The sequence below is a fragment of the Salvelinus alpinus genome, chromosome 21 (genome assembly GCF_045679555.1).
Source record: "Salvelinus alpinus chromosome 21, SLU_Salpinus.1, whole genome shotgun sequence".
Lineage (NCBI taxonomy): Eukaryota > Metazoa > Chordata > Actinopteri > Salmoniformes > Salmonidae > Salvelinus > Salvelinus alpinus.
The window spans coordinates 11,582,967-11,602,143 of NC_092106.1; the positions used below are offsets into that span (position 1 = coordinate 11,582,967).

The following is a 19,177-nucleotide window of genomic DNA, read 5'->3' on the forward strand; positions in this document are numbered from 1 at the left end:
TTAAATTCACACAGGACACTGGAGAAATACTCCAGATATAACAGACTGACCCTAGCCCCCCGACACAAACTACTGCAGCATAAATACTGGAGGCTGAGACAGGAGGGGTCAGGAGACACTGTGGCCCCATCCGATGATGCCCCCGGACAGGGCCAAACAGGCAGGATATAACCCCACCCACTTTGCCAAAGCACAGCCCCCACACCACTAGAGGGATATCTTCAACCACCGACTTACCATCCTGAGACAAGGCTGAGTATAGCCCACAAAGATCTCCACCACGGCACAACCCAAGGGGGGGCGCCAACCCAGACAGGAAGACCACGTCAGTGACTCAACCCACTCAAGTGACGCACCCCTCCTAGGGACGGCATGGAGAGTGCGGCTGGCTTCCGGGTTGGATGTGCGTTGTGTCAAGAAGCAGTGCGGCTTGGTTGGGTTGTGTTTTGGAAGACGCATGGCTCTCGACCTTCGCCTCTCCCGAGTCCGTACGGGAGTTGCAGCGATGAGACGAGACAGTAACTACTACTAATTGGATACCACAAAATTGGGGAGGAAAAGGGGGTAAAATAAAAAGACTCCAGCCACCCTAGTCATAGACTGTTCTCTCTACTACCGCACGGCAAGCGGTGCCGGAGCGCCAAGTCTAGGTCCAAGAGGCTCCTAAATAGCTTCTACCCCCAAGCCATAAGACTCCTTAACAGCTAATCAAATGGTTACCCAGACTATTTGCATTGCCCCCCCCCCCCACTAGCATTAACCAATATACAATAAGGTAAAGTGGAAGTTAAGACACTACAGTCGTGGCCAAAAGTTTTGAGAATGACACAAATATGAATTTCCACAAAGTGTGCTGCTTCAGTGTCTTTAGATATTCTTGTCAGATGTTACTATGGAATACTGAAGTATAATTACAAGCATTTCATACGTGTCAAAGGCTTGTATTGACAATTACATGAAGTTGATGCAAAGAGTCAATATTTGCAGTGTTGACCCTTCTTTTTCAAGACTTCTGCAATCCGCCCTGGCATGCTGTCAATTAACTTCTGGGCCACATCCTGACTGACGGCAGCCCATTCTTGCATAATCAATGCTTGGAGTTTGTCAGAATTTGTGGGTTTTTGTTTGTCCACCCGCCTCTTGAGGATTGACCACAAGTTCTCAATGGGCTTAAGGTCTAGGGAGTTTCCTGGCCGTGGACCCAAAATATCGATGTTTTGTTACTCGAGCCACTTAGTTATCACTTTTGCCTTATGGCAAGGTGCTCCATCATGCTGGAAAAGGCATTGTTCATCACCAACTGTTCCTGGATGGTTGGGAGAAGTTGCTCTCTGAGGATGTGTTGGTACCATTCTTTATTCATTGCAAAATTGTGAGTGAGCCACTCCCTTGGCTGAGAAGCAATCCCACACATGAATGGTCTCAGGATGCTTTCCTGTTGGCATGACAAAGGACTGATGGTAGCGCTCACCTTGTCTTCTCCGGACAAGCTTTTTTCCGGAAACCCCAAACAATCGGAAATGGGATTCATCCGAGAAAATGACTTTACTCCAGTCCTCAGCAGTCCAATCCCTGATGTTTTTCCTGGAGAGAAGTTGCTTCTTTGCTGACATTCTTGACACCAGGCCATCCTCCAAAAATCTTTGCCGCACTCACACCTGCCTGCTGCCATTCCTGAGCAAGCTCTGTACTGGTGGTGCCCCGATCCCACAGCTGAATCAACTTTAGGAGACGGTCCTGTCGCTTGCTGGACTTTCTTGGGCGCCCTGAAGCCTTCTTCACAACAATTGAACCGCTCTCCTTGAAGTTCTTGATGATAAATGGTTGATTTAGGTGCAATTGTACTGGCAGCAATATCCTTGCCTGTGAAGCCCTTTTTGTGCAAAGCAATGACGACGGCACGTGTTTCCTTGCAGGTATCCATGGTTGACAGAGGAAGAACAATGATTCCAAGCACCACCCTCCATTTGAAGCTTCCAGTCTGTTATTCAAACTCAATCAGCATGACAGAGTGATCTCCAGCCTTGTCCTCGTCAACACTCACACCTGTGTTAACGAGAGAATCACTGACATGATGTCAGCTGGTCCTTTTTTGGCAGGGCTGAAATGCAGTGGAAATGTTTTTGGGGGATTCAGTTCATTTGCATGGCAAAGAGGGACTTTGCATTTAATTGCAATTCATCTGATCACTCTTCATAACATTCTAGAGTATATGCAAATTGCCATCATACAAACTGAGGCAGCAGACTTTGTGAAAATGTATATTTGTGTCGTTCTCAAAACTTTCTGCCACGACTGTATATAGAGATTGGCAGAGGACAATCTAAATTAAGACTGAATCAGTCATTCAGTCAATGACTGTAGCAATCCCACTCTACCAGGTCTCATACAGTAATGACATGAATTAAGCTCCAGCCCAAAGGGCCTTTCAATAAAACATAGACATTAGAATTGGAATTACCGTCAGATATTCACCAGACTGAATTGCGATTGGATGCTCCTGTCTCATTTATTTATCTGTGGTCACCTTAGCTTCTGAATGCTGTCAGGGGTATGTGTCATGGCTAAATGTTGTTAATATTCTAATTGTGATCCATAACCTGTCAGAAAGAGTGTTCTGACATGATGGTAATTGGGGGGGAACATTTAATAACGTAGATTTGGATAGAATAACTGGATATAATCATTTGTTGGCCAATTTAATTCATTCATTGGGTCCTTTCATTTGGAGTTCATAAAATTTTTGCTTTAGACTCAAAACTTAAGTGTTGGTTCAGAAATACCTTACACACACACACACACACACACACACACACACACACACACACACACACACAGCAGATCTACAGAGCAAACTCATTCAGTAGCAAAAGTAGCTAAACTCAAACAAGCTACAAACAGCCTGGATGTTACTTCTTTACAGTAACTGACATTTAAATGTACTTGGCCCTTTCCAAATATTAATGATATGAGGATTACAGGCCTGTCAGAGCCACTATCCCAGTCCTCGGAAGAACAGTGTCTTTGATAGAGACTAAGATGACTTACATTAGTCTCTTCCTCGTTGCTCTCTGAAGGGGTGTCTGTGGGAAAGATTTAGCCTGATCACAGTTGACTTGTATGTTCAGTGCCACTAGTCCTGACAGAAGCAATGTGCTTTCAATGTGCAGAAATCCAATGGCTTGTTTTTCCATATATCTTTCAAAAAGTACTGAATACTCAACTCAAACATAGTTCATCACGACTATTGATTTATTCTAGACTAACATGTAGTGCTCGACTGACTCCACGTTAATGTGTTTTTCCTTAATGGCTAACTTGATGGAATTTTCTTCATGCAGTTTCAGGCTATCCTTATCCCGATGATTGAAGTAGGCCGTGAAGCAATCGCTGCTGAAGGCAATTATCATACGGAAAATAATACTGTAATTTGTCATTACTCGAAGATGAATATTTGGGGCGGCCAACCTGAAAGATCTCAGAGAAGCATAGTCAGTGAAAAAGTCTTCAAATAAATGGTTTTTAAGAAAATATCCCTTTATCCTCTTTTGACTGTTCCTTTGGGTAAACTCACTATGGCCATCAAATTGGGGCGGCAGGTAGCCTAGTGTTTAGAGCATTGGACTAGTGACCGAAAGGTTGCTCGATCAAATCCCAGAGCTGACAAGCTAAAATCTGTCGTTCTGCCCCTGAACAAGGCAGTTAACCCACTTGCCTAGTTAAATAAAGGTTCAAATAAAAATAAATTCTAATCTGTATCTTCGATGCCAGTTCCACTGCTTTTTAAAATTCTTCCCCTCTAATCGGGAACGGATTTAGACCTGGGACACCAGGTGTGAACAATTAATTATCAGGTAGAACAGAAAACAAGCAGTACTCTGGACCTCCAGGGTAAGATTTGAGTACACATGGGCCATCTCCCACAATTCCAAGCACTTTGTTCACACACCCTCAAAAAGTTGCTACTCCAATTGCATTCACGTTTTTGTCACACTGAGCCTGTCTGTATTGTTGTGAATGGAAGAAATGTGGATGGACAAAAAAATATATAATTGAATTGGGCTCCAGCCATGAAAAATGCAAACCATGGTAGGAATAGCCGTAGACTCTTTAGGATTTTGTGTTCGACAATTTCAGATGGAGCTAATGCTTTTTCAATTGCAGTCGTCCATTGGCAGTCATCCACCTGTGCGTCAATCTAAGTAACATAATATAAAAATCCCCATCAAGATGTTTAACTAGAGATATCTGGGTTTTTGCATGGGCTGCGTCTCAATCCAGCTTATCCACCTATGTCAGCCTTCTGCATCTGTGGTGGAAGGTGCTGAGCTACAGTGGTGTTTGTCAGACTATGAGACATCCTGAAAATTGTTCTTCTCATGAAATTGTCTAGCGTTTGGTCTGAAGGTGATAACGCTGATGTGCCAACTTCTGTCTGTATCGTCCAAACCTTTTGGGCTACAAACTAATATGACCCCACTGTGGAAAGGGGAGACTGCTCTACGACCCGTCTGCAGGTAACCCATACAATGAATGGAAGTATGGAGGTCATTTTGTGCCATTAAAAATAAGCGGCTAAATACCTCCCCCCCCAAAACAATATATACTTTATTTCCCGAGCTTTCTTTAGATATAGGACAGACACTTCAAAACCTTATTCCTTATGATAATTTTTGTTCACTGTCTTTTTTTAGCCATTTATGAATATTTTAATTCAATGCGTTTCTATGGGCTGGAGTAGCACACATATAACAGGCATTCGCATGAGAAACTAACATACAGTTTTTCACATTTTGTCACATGGCATGTGTGGGTTGAGCAAGCAAGCTGTGGTGACCTCATGGTTGTTCACTGTGATCTGCATGTCTTCAATTAAATATCCCAATGAAATGACAAAGTCATAGAGATAGCCTACACATGAGAGGTTTTGTTGAAATAAATAATTTGTACTGACAACTGAGAACATTATGACAACTGACTGCAGTCCCTGGCCAGTTGCTCTTACAGTACATGCTGCTCGTATATACATTTTAATGGGATGGTGTCTAAACTGCAGGGATCTCATTGATTACTATATCAGACAGTAACTGAAATCCTATTCAGCCTTGAATGGGAATTGTGTACACACAATGGTTCTCTAGCAGAACATTTCATCATGAAGCTTGTGGTTCACGTGGTGGTGTATAACAGGTGGAGAACAAGGGTAATTCAATATTCAATAAGTTGTGTTATACATCACATCCAGACATCCTCATGAGCCACTTTTGTTTTTCTTTTCAATTTTTGAAGCTGTAATGTCTTTGGCAATCATACTTAACAAATTACTAAGATCTGAGCATAATTCAATTCAGCAACACCAGTCATGTAGCTCACCAGGGCTTACAAGAGGAGACTGAGCTTTAGAAGCAGGAATACAACGGCATTTTCAGGCAGCATCTGCTTTCATTGCTATCGAAATCAAATCTAGTAAGATTCAGTGAGAAAATACATTGCTTGATCACAAAAAAAGACAGGGTTGCAATTGCAGGATTTGTCTGTATTAGCCTTGGTATCAGTCGTGGACATGTAAAACAGTAGATGAGAGGACAGTGTTTGGCTGGCAGTAGAGAGATAGGAGTAGAGCACATTAATAGGGAAACACTTTCCCTCCCTCCCTCCCTCCCTCTCCCTCTATGCCACTCCCTCACTGTCCTCTCTCACAGGCCATTTTCTAGTGAGTAAGGTCCCCTAGACTTTGATTAGTCTCAAGTGTCTTTACAAACAGCCCGCCCCCACCTTGCCTGCAGGCTGAATGAAGCTTTCTTACCAAATGTCACTATTAGTATTCCATAGATTTCCGTGCTGCTATCCTCCTCTCCTGTCCTCTGCCAAGCCTCACCTCTGGTAGGGACACACCTCATGCACTACAGAGGACCTTTGTCGTTGGTTAACAGAGGGTAGCAAAAGGTTGCCCCTCTCTTGAGGACTGCTGTTTGGCTGTTGAGGTGTTGAATGGTTCACAGTAGGTAGCTAGATATCTCTTTCAACTAGCATCAGTTGTAGTATGTTGAGGGACTTTATTTAGGAAATAATGGTATTGTTATCACAGATTGCATATCATACACATGCAATGAGAGAATCAATCTAATTGTTTGCACTTGTCCAGATTTTTTTTCTTGGTTTTATAGTAACCTATGCATCAGAGAGATCTGAAGGTTATGGCTGGAGTAGCTACAGGGGTGTTCGGAGGGAAAATAGATCTTGGAAGCATGTACATGGATATAGACAGTGAGACACACAGACATTAGAATATGTCAGATGTGAAATCATTATGCAAATTCAACAGGTCATACCAGATGTTATGCAACACTTCAGAATGCTATTCTACATGACAGAAATGAGTGTGACTGTCGATCCATAAAGCCCTGCTGAAATACCAATTCAGTTGCATAATAAACACAGTTGGAACATAAGCTGACCGGTGACTCCCCCGTGCAGCATGGGTCCGTATCCTCATCAATATCAATAATCAGAAGATGATGTCAAACTTGTGTTTTTCTAGGTACTTGCTTAACCACTAGGTGGGAGTGATGACCAGATGAGGCAAGCATTGAAGTGCACAGCTATTCATGATTACAAAAAGGATGTCTTTAGCGCTCGAGCACTTGAGTTGTAGTTATAGTGCTCTGCAGCATTAGGACATATCCTTGGAGCTACACGCCCTCTGAGCATAATTCCTACCAAAAAACGATACTGCCTGCTCACAAAATTATTGCAAGAGACCTGCACAAGAAGTACGTTGACATTCAGGAGAGGTTTTGGAGCTGACGAGGACAACATGAATTCGTTCTGGATACACACAATTTGGATACCGGGGTTCTTTTTCTTATTTGGATTTCAAGGTACGGGTGGCATTCTAGTTCATTTTTAACATAATTATGTTGCTTTAGATTACCAGTCACATTCCTCTTTTCAGTTTGGAGTCAGAGGAATTCATGTTGTGTACCTGCGCCTGCTGAGACTCTGCTTATGCAGCTTTGATCGGCTGGCTACCTCTGGTGTCTTCTATGACTTATTTATCCCCGGTATTTATGACGTTCATCCTTGGCTATTTATTGCACTCAGATTGACAAAAATAGTGTATTTACGATTCGAAGTGAGTGGGGGGGAGGGTGGTGGTGTAGGAGACATTCCGTGGCGAGAGTTCATAGGAAATTGCTAAAGCCACCAGTTATTAAATTATTTCTGAAGTGACTTGTCTGTGATGTCTCTGCTGAGTTTGAATCATGTTGCTATATTTTTCTGTGCCCCCCTTTGTGGTTATAGAACTGATAGCTTGGCTGAAGTTGCAAGGTGGTGCATTGTCAAGTGACTAATTGATACAGTAACCTAAATAATGATACATAAAAGTGTCTCTAATATGAATTTATTCAAGCCTTATTTGACAAGGTGAGTTGACTGAGAATACATTTAGGCTATAGCAACAAACCTGGAGAAGAGTTTCAGAATTAACCAAGTTGGAGCTGGTTCATTCATCTCCAGATAGTATGATGGTATTGGGAATTAAGCCAGGACTATCCTATTTTAAACAGAGTCAGATCTTGGGTGCTATGTCTCATTGAAGGGATGGAACCATTTGCAGGGCGGTGACTTCACCCCAATCACTGCCCTGGGGGCATTTGGGTCTCCTTTAGACCAGAGGGAAGAGTTCAAAGCTGCCTAGCTTTAGACAGCTTCTTGTGACGGTATGTGCATCTACACATAACACCAATAGACCTGCATTGAACAGGATGCTGGTGTTGTACTAAGGTAATGTCCACTAGTATGTAATCCCTCATTCCACAGTTCCTTATGCCTGGGTACATCTCTGATGCCCTCATGGCAGCATCCCACTACTAACACTAATATAGGAAGTTCGAGGGTTGGCCTGCACAGAATTCAAACCCGCTACCTTGTGGTTCTGTCTTTTGGGTGTTCCTGATGATGACCAGTTACCCAAAGACCCCTGTGTGCAGACTAGTTCTAATTTGGTAAATTATTTCCATTGTGACATGACTATTGAAGTAGTTTGTTAATTGTCTGATTCTAAAAGGAGTTGTGTGTGCAGTTATGGAGAGCTGTGAAATCCAGCACAGTAGTCAACAAACAACTCAATGTGGCTTAATTAGGAAATGGCTTTGAATGAAACCCCAACCTCCAGGTCAACAACACTAGGGGCTTCCAGCTCTAACTTATGAAATGTCTCAAATATTCTATGAAATGCAATGCATGATTCAGCCTTATCATGACAGCATCATGTATGTTATAGACAACTGCCAGGGGATGTCGTATGAGGTCTTCCTAATATACACTAGCAGGGCTTTTTATTTAGAAGCAACAGTGCACCTTATAAAAATGGTCAGCATAGAGCCCAGACTAGGTCTGTTTACATTGAACCACAGCAGGAGAGACAGAAAAGTGTTTTCACTTTGATCTCCAACAGAACCCTGTATGCTTAACCAGTCTGGCCATGTCTCACGCCTTGGGGCGGTGTCACAGGTTGGTGGCCTCGACCATGTCTGGTCCTCCTCGCTGGCTCACTTTTCCTCTTCATCTATCTTTAAATTACCCTTGTTGTTGTATTAACATAATGTTCAGCTGTTAAATGAATTGGTGTAGGCAAGTCAGCATGCTACTCTAAATGCCCACTGTTAATTTCTCTGTGGAGATGGAGCCTCTTCTGAGTGCAGTACAGCCAACACGGTTAACTAGTAATGAAACTGCACCATAGATCACTATTGAAGTCAGGAGAAAGTACAGTTTTTATTATGGCTGCTTCATATTGCACATGTACTGTATTTTCTCTTCATAGAGCACATGTACTGTATTTTCTCTTCATAGAGCACATGTACTGTATTTTCTCTTCATAGAGCACATGTACTGTATTTTCTCTTCATATTGCACATGTACTGTATTTTCTCTTCATAGATCACATGTACTGTATTTTCTCTTCATAGAGCACATGTACTGTATTTTCTCTTCATAGAGCACATGTACTGTATTTTCTCTTCATAGAGCACATGTACTGTATTTTCTCTTCATAGAGCACATGTACTGTATTTTCTCTTCATAGAGCACATGTACTGTATTTTCTCTTCATATAGCACATGTACTGTATTTTCTCTTCATAGAGCACATGTACTGTATTTTCTCTTCATAGAGCACATGTACTGCATTTTCTCTTCATAGAGCACATGTACTGTATTTTCTCTTCATAGAGCACATGTACTGTATAGTATCTTCATAGAGCACATGTACTGTATTTTCTCTTCATATTGCACATGTACTGTATAGTATCTTCATAGAGCACATGTACTGTATTTTCTCTTCATAGAGCACATGTACTGTATTTTCTCTTCATAGAGCACATGTACTGTATTTTCTCTTCATAGAGCACATGTACTGTATTTTCTCTTCATAGAGCACATGTACTGTATTTTCTTTTCATATTGCACATGTACTGTATTTTCTCTTCATAGATCACATGTACTGTATTTTCTCCTTAAAGAGCACATGTCCTGTATTTGCTCTTCATAGAGCACATGTACTATAGAGCACATGTCCTGTATTTGCTCCTTATAGATCACATGTACTGTTGGGGGCTTTCATAGCACATCATATCCAGCAGTGGATTGTTCCCTTACATACTGTATGTTGAAAAAAAGACATGACTTTGTAGTTGAAAAAAGAGGAAGAAAATAACATTTTGGCCTTGTGCCATGCATTTTCTTTCTTTGTTTTTTGTTTTGTCCTTTTCTGATGGGAAGTATTAGGAACCTTGAGGTAAAGATTTGTTTAATGGTGTTGATGCTGTTAGACTTTTCTGAGGAAAAATGACTTTTGTAAATTATCCAGAGATTGCATAATATAGCTGTGGATATAATTGATTTCTTCTTCTTTTTCCGGTTATACAAATAATTGCCTTTCATGTGGTGATCAATTCACACTAGTCCCCTGGGAGGGGTTTATTCAAATATTATTCGAATGAAAATCGTGCCATCGCCTCGGAAACAAGAGAACACTCTTTGAATAAAGTCAGAGTATGCTAGATTCTGTAATCTGTTTGGAATGGTGTCTGGGTTTAACCCCAAAACAGAGCTGGATGGAGAACTCAGAAACATTACCACATACCCATTAAATAAACCTTCAGAATGTCAGGCGCACAGGGAATACACACACATTCAGAAATGAATTGGAAAGAGAAGGTTAAACAGTCAGAATAATTAATACAATCAGAATATCTCTCGCCGGGCCTTTCACTGGAGTCCACGTTGATCTCTCTTTGGGGACTCGTGATTTTCCTCCTCACCAGAGACCACAGACTCCCCCTATTGAAAAACGATCCGACTTAATTGACTCGTGTTTTTTGGGGTCTTCATATATTCCAATAATGTCTCTGTGGTTGGTTGTAGGCAGGATGTGGTCTGGGTTCCTCTGAGGTGTTCTGGGCTGGGGAATGATGTAAATACTGTGCTGTAGCCACAGGGAGAGAGGGAGAAAGGGGAGCAGAGACAGGGCCTGGAATAAAACACAAAAGCGTGAAATTGCAGCAATACACGTTATACTTCATACCTTTATACCCCCGCACCACTTCGCTTTCAGCTTCTTTAATGTCCACAACGCTCCACTTCTCAGAGCCCCATACCAGGAAAATTGCAATTAGCTCTGTGTTCCCTGTACAAGCCTTATGGTGCCTGTGATCCTCTGGTACTTTGAAGTGAAACACGTTTTGCTAACCGTAAACGTGGTGTCTGTTGGTGGGGCTTCTCTCCTCATCCCTCCAGGTCAATGTACTCACTGTGGTTGTATGTTTTCCAGAGTGCAGACTTGCCTCCTTTGAGCAGCTTACGTTAAACTCTCTTCAATACCTCCAGTAGGCAAAGGAGAAGGATCTGTGCACTTTGGAAATTAAAACTGATGTATACTGTCTTAAGTTCTATGTCCCCAGACTTTTGTAATATATGACAGGGTTGACTGCATTTAGTTCTGTTACTAACACATTTTATTGTTATCACTTTGCATTTATCTGACATTTCCTTCACAAAGTGAAAGCATGTGCGGCATATGGGGGGAGGGTGGATGGGCGGAGCATACATCGATATTATAAAAATGTTTAATGAAATTATTTATTTTCTCCACGAGTCCATCTTCTGGCAGTTCACGCGACTCTTTGTTGTTGATTCAAGTGATGCATTTCTAATCAACATCCATACAAAATCCCTTTCTAAGCGTAAACTCTTTTAATTTGATTTCAGTATCATCATAACCAATAATCTTTTAGGAAGACTAGCTGTATCTCTCTACTCTACGGAGTACTCCTATTCCAATCAGAATCACAATAACTATCAGTTTGGAATCCACATACTTTATTCTCTTACCAGGCAAACTGACGTATGCATCACGGCTGAATTTAGAGAATGGAGAAGCTGTACGAATGTGTAGAGGGAAGACAAAATACAGTGCATTCGGATAAGTATTCAGACCGCTTCCCTTTTCCACATTTTGTTACGTTACAGCCTTATTTTAAAATGGATTAAATAACCCCCCCATCAATCTACACACAATACCCCATAATGACAAAGCGAGAACAAGTTTAGACATTTTTGCAAATGTATTAAAAATAAAAAAATGAAATAACTTATTTACATAAGTATTCAGACCCATTGCTACGTATGAGACTTGAAATTGAGCTCAGGTGCATCCTGTTTCCATTAATCATCCTTGAGATGTTTTTACAACTAAATTGGTGTTCACCTGTGGTAAATTCAATTAATTGGACATGATTTGGAAAGGCACACACCTGTCTATATAAGGTCCCACAGTTGACAGTGCATGTCAGAGCAAAAACCAAAGCATGAGGTCGAAGGAATAAAGCTCAGAGACAGGATTGTGTTGAGGCACAGATATGGGGAAGGGTACCAAAAAATTGTTTGCGACATTGAATTTCCCCAAGAACGCAGTGGCCTCCATCATTCTTAAATGAAAGAAGTTTGGAACCACCAAGACTCTTCCTAACGCTGGCCACCCGGCCAAACTGAGCAATCTGGGGGGAAGGGCTTTGGTCAGGGAGGTGACCAAGAACATGATGGTCACTCTGACAGAGCTCCAGAGTTCCTCTGTGGCTTCTGGAAGAACCTTCCAGAAGGACAACCATCTGTGCAGCACTCCACCAATCAGGCTTTTATGGTAGAGTGGCCAGACGGAAGCCACACCTCAGTAAAAGGCACATGACAGCAAGATTGAACTCTTTGGCCTGAATGCCAAGCATCACATCCGGAGGAAACCTGGCACCATCCCTATGGTGAAGCATGGTGGTGGCAGCATTATACTGTGGGGATGTTTTTCAGCGGCAGGGACTGGGAGACTAGAGCAAAGTACATGGAGATCCTTGATGAAAATCTGCTCCAGAATGCTCAGGACCTCAGACTGGGGTGAAGGTTCACCTTCCAACAGGACAACAACCCTAAGCACACAGCCAATAAAACGCAGGAGTGGCTTCAGGAAGAGTCTCAGATTGTCCTTGTGTGGCCCAGCCCAGCCAGAGACCGGACTTAAAACCAGATCGAACATCTCTGGAGAGACCTGAAAATATCTGTGCAGCGACGCTCCCCATCCAACCTGACAGAGGTTGATAGGATCTGCAGAGAAGAATGGGAGAAACTCCCCAAATACAGGTGTGCCAAGCTTGTAGCGTCATACCCAAGAAGACTCGAGACAGTAATCGCTGCCAAAGGTGCTTCAACAAAGTACAACGTAAAGGCTCTGAATACTTATGTAAATGTGATATTTCTGTTTATTTAGCTTGGCAAGTCAGTCAAAATGGAGGAAAAATGAGGGGCGAAAAACAATTTAATCCATTTTAGAATAAGGCTGTAACATAACAAAATGTTTAAAAAGTCAAGGGGTCTGAATACTTTCCAAATGCAATGTATACCCCAATGCAAAAATCAAATCAATTTATCTTCATAAACAATGTTGGAATTCAGACGATAGATACTCTAAAAGAAAAATGAAATGAGGAGACTCGTATTAGTATTATTCCTCCGCCTTCCAGTCCCTGACATTACATTCTGTCTGCTTCTGAATCTCATCTTGAAGTCCAACTTCAGAGGTTTTACTTCCTTTCATAGGGATGCAAATCCAGGATCATCTTCTTGCTTGTATAGAAGTAGTGTACCACTGTTGTAATGAAGACCGCTGTACTTCTTCTGTGCCGGTCTTGAACAAGCCCGTCTGATCCTGATTCCTGACCTGTATAACCGGCCTACTCAGCCACCCGTCTGCATTTTTCATCAACCCAATGCTAAGTGCAGTTGTTTCCCTGCTGTTTGCTGTCTGTCTGGATTAGGATGTCATTGGTGTGTGTTACATGCACACAGGCACTTAGGTTTAATCAGGAGAAAATACATATTTAGGGACATGCGGTATGTTTATGTTTTGTACCTGGGCGAATACGTACCTTGCCTTTTTCCCTGTCCTCTCTACAACACCTAGTATACATAATAGTGTGCTTCAGTGACTCCAGAATAGGCTCAGAAACATCTTTCATCTGTCAAGTTCCAGCTCACTACCAGAGTGTAGTCTTAACAACGTTGAGATATCAAAACACTCTTTGAATGGAGGACTTAAAACACAGCTTGTTTCCCGGACCACATAGTCCATTTTGTCTCTTATAGTGTTTGACAAACACTTCCTTGGCTCCATTTCTTGAGTTTCAAGCCTTCTGGTTTCATCTTGGCTTTACTGGCAGATGCACATCTTCAGTATTCCCGGAAGACGGTGATCTATTTTTATCCAGCGACAAGGGGTGATCATTCAAACTGGAATTGATTGACACACTAAAGTGATTTTATCCACATGTGGCTGGGAAATGTCAGCTAATACTAATAATGAATCGCTCTAGATTATAAATGATACAAAATGTCTCAAGAAATGTACATGTTTGGTGAACCTTGCAGGAAAGCAATTTGTCTCATCTTCTCCCTCGTTATACACTATAAGAAACAACCACTGACAGCCCGACAGTTATGTCTTGGTGAGGGTTCTGTTTACAATATTTAGACTCTGAGCTTTAGAGAGTTGTTATGAACCTGAGGCTTTTAGTTTTAGTTCTGTTTCTAGTCTTTCCACCAGCCACACAGCATGTTGGTTTGACATGTGCAACAGGGAGGGTTTTCTATTTTCTTGTTTATCGGGGTGCCGAACCTATTCTCCGGAGATTTGAGATTTAATATGAAGAAATTACACGTAATTTTAATTAGTATATTTTTCGCTTTGAGTTCAGTCGTAGGAAGAAAAAAAAAATCGCTCTGTTTTCCTCAAACTTAATCTTGTTACCGTTCTGGTAGTGAGTCCGATAATGAATCACCAAATCCCAATGCACTAATGGAATTAGATTACTATTACATAGAGAAACGTGGGACGCACACTGACTGCCATTGTAAAGGTACCTGGGCTGTGGTAAGCTGGTCCACACATTGGAATGCGTGTGAGACATTAAAAATGGATCTCTCAGAAACGTCAGTACCTGTTTACATCCGATCATAGAATTAAGTCTGAGTTAAGAAGATATTTATCTCTGCCTATTTTTTGAATGCGCCAACTTGTTTACCAGGAATTAGTCCTTTTTGTAACGTTTTTCTTGGGTAAACTCTATCACTGGATGATTGTCATTGTTGTTGAGCACCACTCCTATTTCCCTTGTTTGTTTGTTGAAGCTCAGAGGCCTCTAGGTACTACACAGCACCTGTAATGGCATTTCATTCCGATCTTAACAATTTTTTGCTCAGGTGATTATTGATACGGTATCAATGAATGTAATGACGTTATTTGTCATAGTAATTTCTTCCCGTGATCTTTTTGTGAGGTCGGCTAATTGACTGAAGATAAATCATTGACAATGTTAAGGAGTGAAGAGAATAGCTGGTTTAGATGTACAGTACGTGTGTGTGTTTGTGTTTGCCAATCATACATCAACAGGAATATCCAGTTAACCTGACAACAGAGCAGTACATCTGAGAAGGATCACGAATCTGTGTACTGAGTACTGTTGTTAGAGCACAGGACAGACATTCTTCTGGCAAGAATTATGGGGTGTTCATCTTTTTTCTTTCTAATTCAGTATGCTGACACGGTGATCCTTTTAAGAACTGCAACGCCAGTCTGTTGTGTCATTTGCGTTTGGCAGTCTGTTCTTAATTTCTTCATTATGACAGCCACTAATAACACATTTGAGGTTAATTATATTTCCCAGGCATGACTGCTTCAGGCCTGCTCCTGCTCATTCCTACAGGGAGCTTGGAGTGGGAGCAGAGAGCTGGCAGCAGCAACACGGGAGGAATCCTTAATTGGTTTGTGAGGAAATTCTGGGTGAGCTTGGATGACATCGTGCCCAGCATTCCTCCTTCAGGAGCTGAAATGAGCCTGAGAAAGGAAAAGAGAGACTTGAAAAGGCATTTGGAACCACATGCGAAATAAAGAAGTAGCCCAGTTTTTCTTCCTCCCCCAGTTATCACAGCAATCTTAATGAGGCTTCCACCCCATGTAGGGTCAGCTGTTACATTCGCTTTCCCTTTCATCCTGTATTTTTGCCACTGCTTTGCAGTGCCTCAATGAGCGATGTGCATCTACTAAGAGAGAACACCTTTGGCGGCTTGAATACTCCAAGCTCCCGTTCTCAAAATATACAAGCATCTTACCCCAGAGTGGTTGGTGGGGTTTTATTACTAGAGGCACTGACTTTGAAAAGCAAATGAACCGTAGCACTTATGATGACGGTATGAAACAAGCATTAAGATTTTAAATATGCTTGCTTCACATTATGAAAGTTGTATTTGAACATTTAAACAGACTGGTTGAAGAAGTTTTATGAGTCTTGTTTTTTTCCAGACAGGTAGAGTGCAACAAAGCAGACACTACATGTAACAATAGACTACATAGTCTTTGTCTGAAAGCGTTATTATCCGTCATTGTTTACTCAATTTCAAATGAATGTTGAAAGGAATTGAGAAACAAGGACAGAGGAAGCAAGGATTTGACAGCTAGTAAAGTTCAGACAGCCATAGTTTCTCCCATGATGTGCTTGTTTTTTTGCATGAACCCCTATGTTTGGATCAAAAACAAGCATTGCACATTAGCAGTGATTAATTTGAGCACCAGCCATTAATTGTTTGTTTGTTTGTATGTCAAAGCATTTAAATTCCATTATTAAAGTGGTACATTTACCACATAACACAAGGCATTTTCTACAGACTCTCTTGGTGGTAATTTGTCTTGTCCTTGTACTGTATGTGTCCAGAGAAATACAAAAGACGATCTATCACATTTAATCATGCTATCTTTCCAACACCTAACACTGCCTGGTCTAGCTTGCTTTGGTGATCAAACACGTCTGCTCATATTATTTTCATACTTTTTGCGTTTTCGCAGACACCGCTTACATTTCCAGAAATCATTTATTTTTTGTCACCATGAGCCAGAATGATTTTAGTCTTGAATAATTTACTGACTTGTTTATGGGAAACTCTCAATAGCAACCCTGGGCTTTGAATTGTTAATCGACATGAGAATCTGAGACTAATGCGAATCAATCATGATCTTTAATCAGGATTTTGACACTTTTAGCAGCCAAATTAGCATCATGATTTCAAATGGTACATTATCAGATGATGAAAATGGCTGCAAGCAGCGATAACAGTCACCAGTCGATCTGCTTTAACATGAGAATTCTGTATCATATTACATTCAATCATGATGATCCATGATTCAAACATACTGCAGTATTGGATCCTGTTGTCAGAGGCATTAGTTACCCAGTCTAACCTACAGTATCCCCTATTAGTGGCATCATAGCCCAAAATACATTTATCTACTGCTCTGTGTTTTGTGTGGTCACAAAGGTCTGACTGATATACAGTGTCATATTGGGTTGGACTTTCATCGCTTTAGACCTCTTTCCAGTACATGACACACTGACGTCAAGCACAGATGCGCGCAACTCTTGGTTGCAGTAAGAAAGCCAGCTGTGACATTCAACAGCCTAGATTTATGTTTTTATTAGTTCTAATTAGTTCTAAACAAAATAACTATTTTTGGTTCTTATATGCTTACAATTATGTTTTGATTCTTGCCTGAACAGTCACTAAGGATGTATTTTGTTGTTATCTTTGGGAAATAACTATTGTGGATGCAGCAGTTGTTAGCTAGAATGCTAACGCTCATTGATACTGGCTGTAGCAAAAGCTAGCCAAAGAGCCATTTTACTGGTTGAAGTTGATTTGCAATGATGACACAAAATTATATTATGCAGGACATTCATACATTCAATCCAATTATAATAAGCAACATGTAAATAGAGGCTTTTTTCGCTGGTGTTCTATAAGAACTCCCCCGAGTTCTGGGACCAACTTACGCGTACCGCCCTCGAGCGGCAATGTTTGCAAACACAGAAAGGGGCCTATTGCAGTGCTATTTGGTTTAGACCTACTCTTACACACACATTTGTGGCTGATTGTTGATTTGGAGTGAGTGTTTAGGAACTCCTCCCAGTGTGGCATCCCGGTGCATCCAGAATCGAATCGAAATCTTGGAGAGGATATCTCTGATCAACGATGAGAGGTGTTCCTCTGTGTCCATCACATTGATGAGAGCCATATTGGCATTATGCAAAACTGGAAAGATTACATTCTTGGCAGGTAAAGTGGCCGACCATGCTCTGGAAGGGTGGGATCAGGGGAAGGAAGTGGGGGGACTTTGCCAGGCATCGATCACACACACAGCCACGTGAGACTCCAGAAACAGAAGGTATCTCAATCTGTGGGATGGTGCGGTTGTTTACTTTTACTGGGAAAATGTCCTTGGCTCATTCCGGTGCTCGGGGTCCCCTGTAGTGCTGACATTCTATTGTGTGAAAGCAAAGCAGTGGAGAGTAGAATCCCTTTCACCGGGAGACTCACAACACAACACTTTGGCAAAGCTGCATCGCTCTGTCCTTGAGCTGCTACGGTAACTCTGACACGTTGGCTTGGGTCAGTCCAACTAGGGAGAGGGTGTGTCATGCCAAATAATGTCCCCCGGCCAAATAGTGTCCCCCTCTACGTCATAATGGGATTTGATAAACTATTACCGTCTGTTGCTATATCAACGGTGTGATGACCTAATGATTCGAATTTTGGAGATCATTACAGCCTAAATGACATTCTATTCATCATCGGATTTCGCCAACAGTTTCGCTGTTTTAAAGTTTTGTTTAGCTAATAAAATGAAAATATGAATTCTAACTACTTTTGGGTACCTTATTAATATTACAACATTAAAGCCATGTCTTAAACTTTGCTACATTTCGGAAAATGGCAAGGAAAACGTGTAATCTGCTTGACACATTAAAGTTACTTACCTTACAGATCACGAAGTCAGCTAATTGTGGCTGGTCCTGGCTGGACGGCTCTGGCTGGTCCTGGCTGGACGGCTCTGGCTGGTCCTGACTGGACGGCTCTGGCTGGTCCTGGCTGGACGGCTCTGGCTGGTCCTGGCTGGACGGCTCTGGCTGCTCATGGCTGGCTGGCGGCTCTGGCTGCTCATGGCTGGCTGGCGGCTCTGGCTGCTCATGGCCGGCTGGCTCTGGCAGCTCCTGGCTGGCTGGCGGCCCTGGCGGATCCTGTCTGGCGGACGGCTCTGAAGGCTCAGGACCGACGGGCAGCTCTGAAGACTCAGTACAGACGGGCAGCTCTGACGGCTCGGGACAGACGGACAGTGCTGGGCAGGCAGACAGTTCAGACAGCGCTGGGCAGGCAGACAGTTCAGACAGCGCTGGGCAGGCAGGCAGCTCAGACACTGGCTGCGCTGGAGAGGAGGAAGGCTCTGACAGCGCTGGACAGGTGGGAGCAACTGGAGAGAGAAAACGGAGAGACAGCCTGGTGCGGGGGGCTGCCACCGGAGGACTGGTACGTGGAGGTGGCACCGGAAAAAACGGACCGTGAAGGAGGACACGTGCTCTTGAGCACCGAGCCTGCCCAACCTTACCAGGTTGAATGATCCCCGTAGCCCTGCCAGTGCGGCGAGGTGGAAAAACCCGCACTGGGCTATGCTGGCGAACCATTTGTAAGGCTGGTGCCATGTACGCCGGCCCGAGGAGACGCACTGGAGGCCAGATGCTTTGGGC

General features: G+C 42.4%; 1 protein-coding gene across 1 annotated transcript in view; it reads left to right on the forward strand.

Annotated features, from left to right (window-relative positions):
- The first annotated feature begins 6,703 nt into the window (after positions 1 to 6,703).
- The window catches only part of LOC139548530 (limbic system-associated membrane protein-like), a 728,679-nt gene continuing 716,205 nt past the window's right edge, over positions 6,704 to 19,177 (forward strand). The window contains exon 1 of the mRNA XM_071358222.1: positions 6,704 to 6,881. Coding sequence (XP_071214323.1) covers positions 6,818 to 6,881 — 64 coding nt within the window. The 5' untranslated portion in view covers positions 6,704 to 6,817. The remainder of the gene's footprint in view (positions 6,882 to 19,177) is intronic.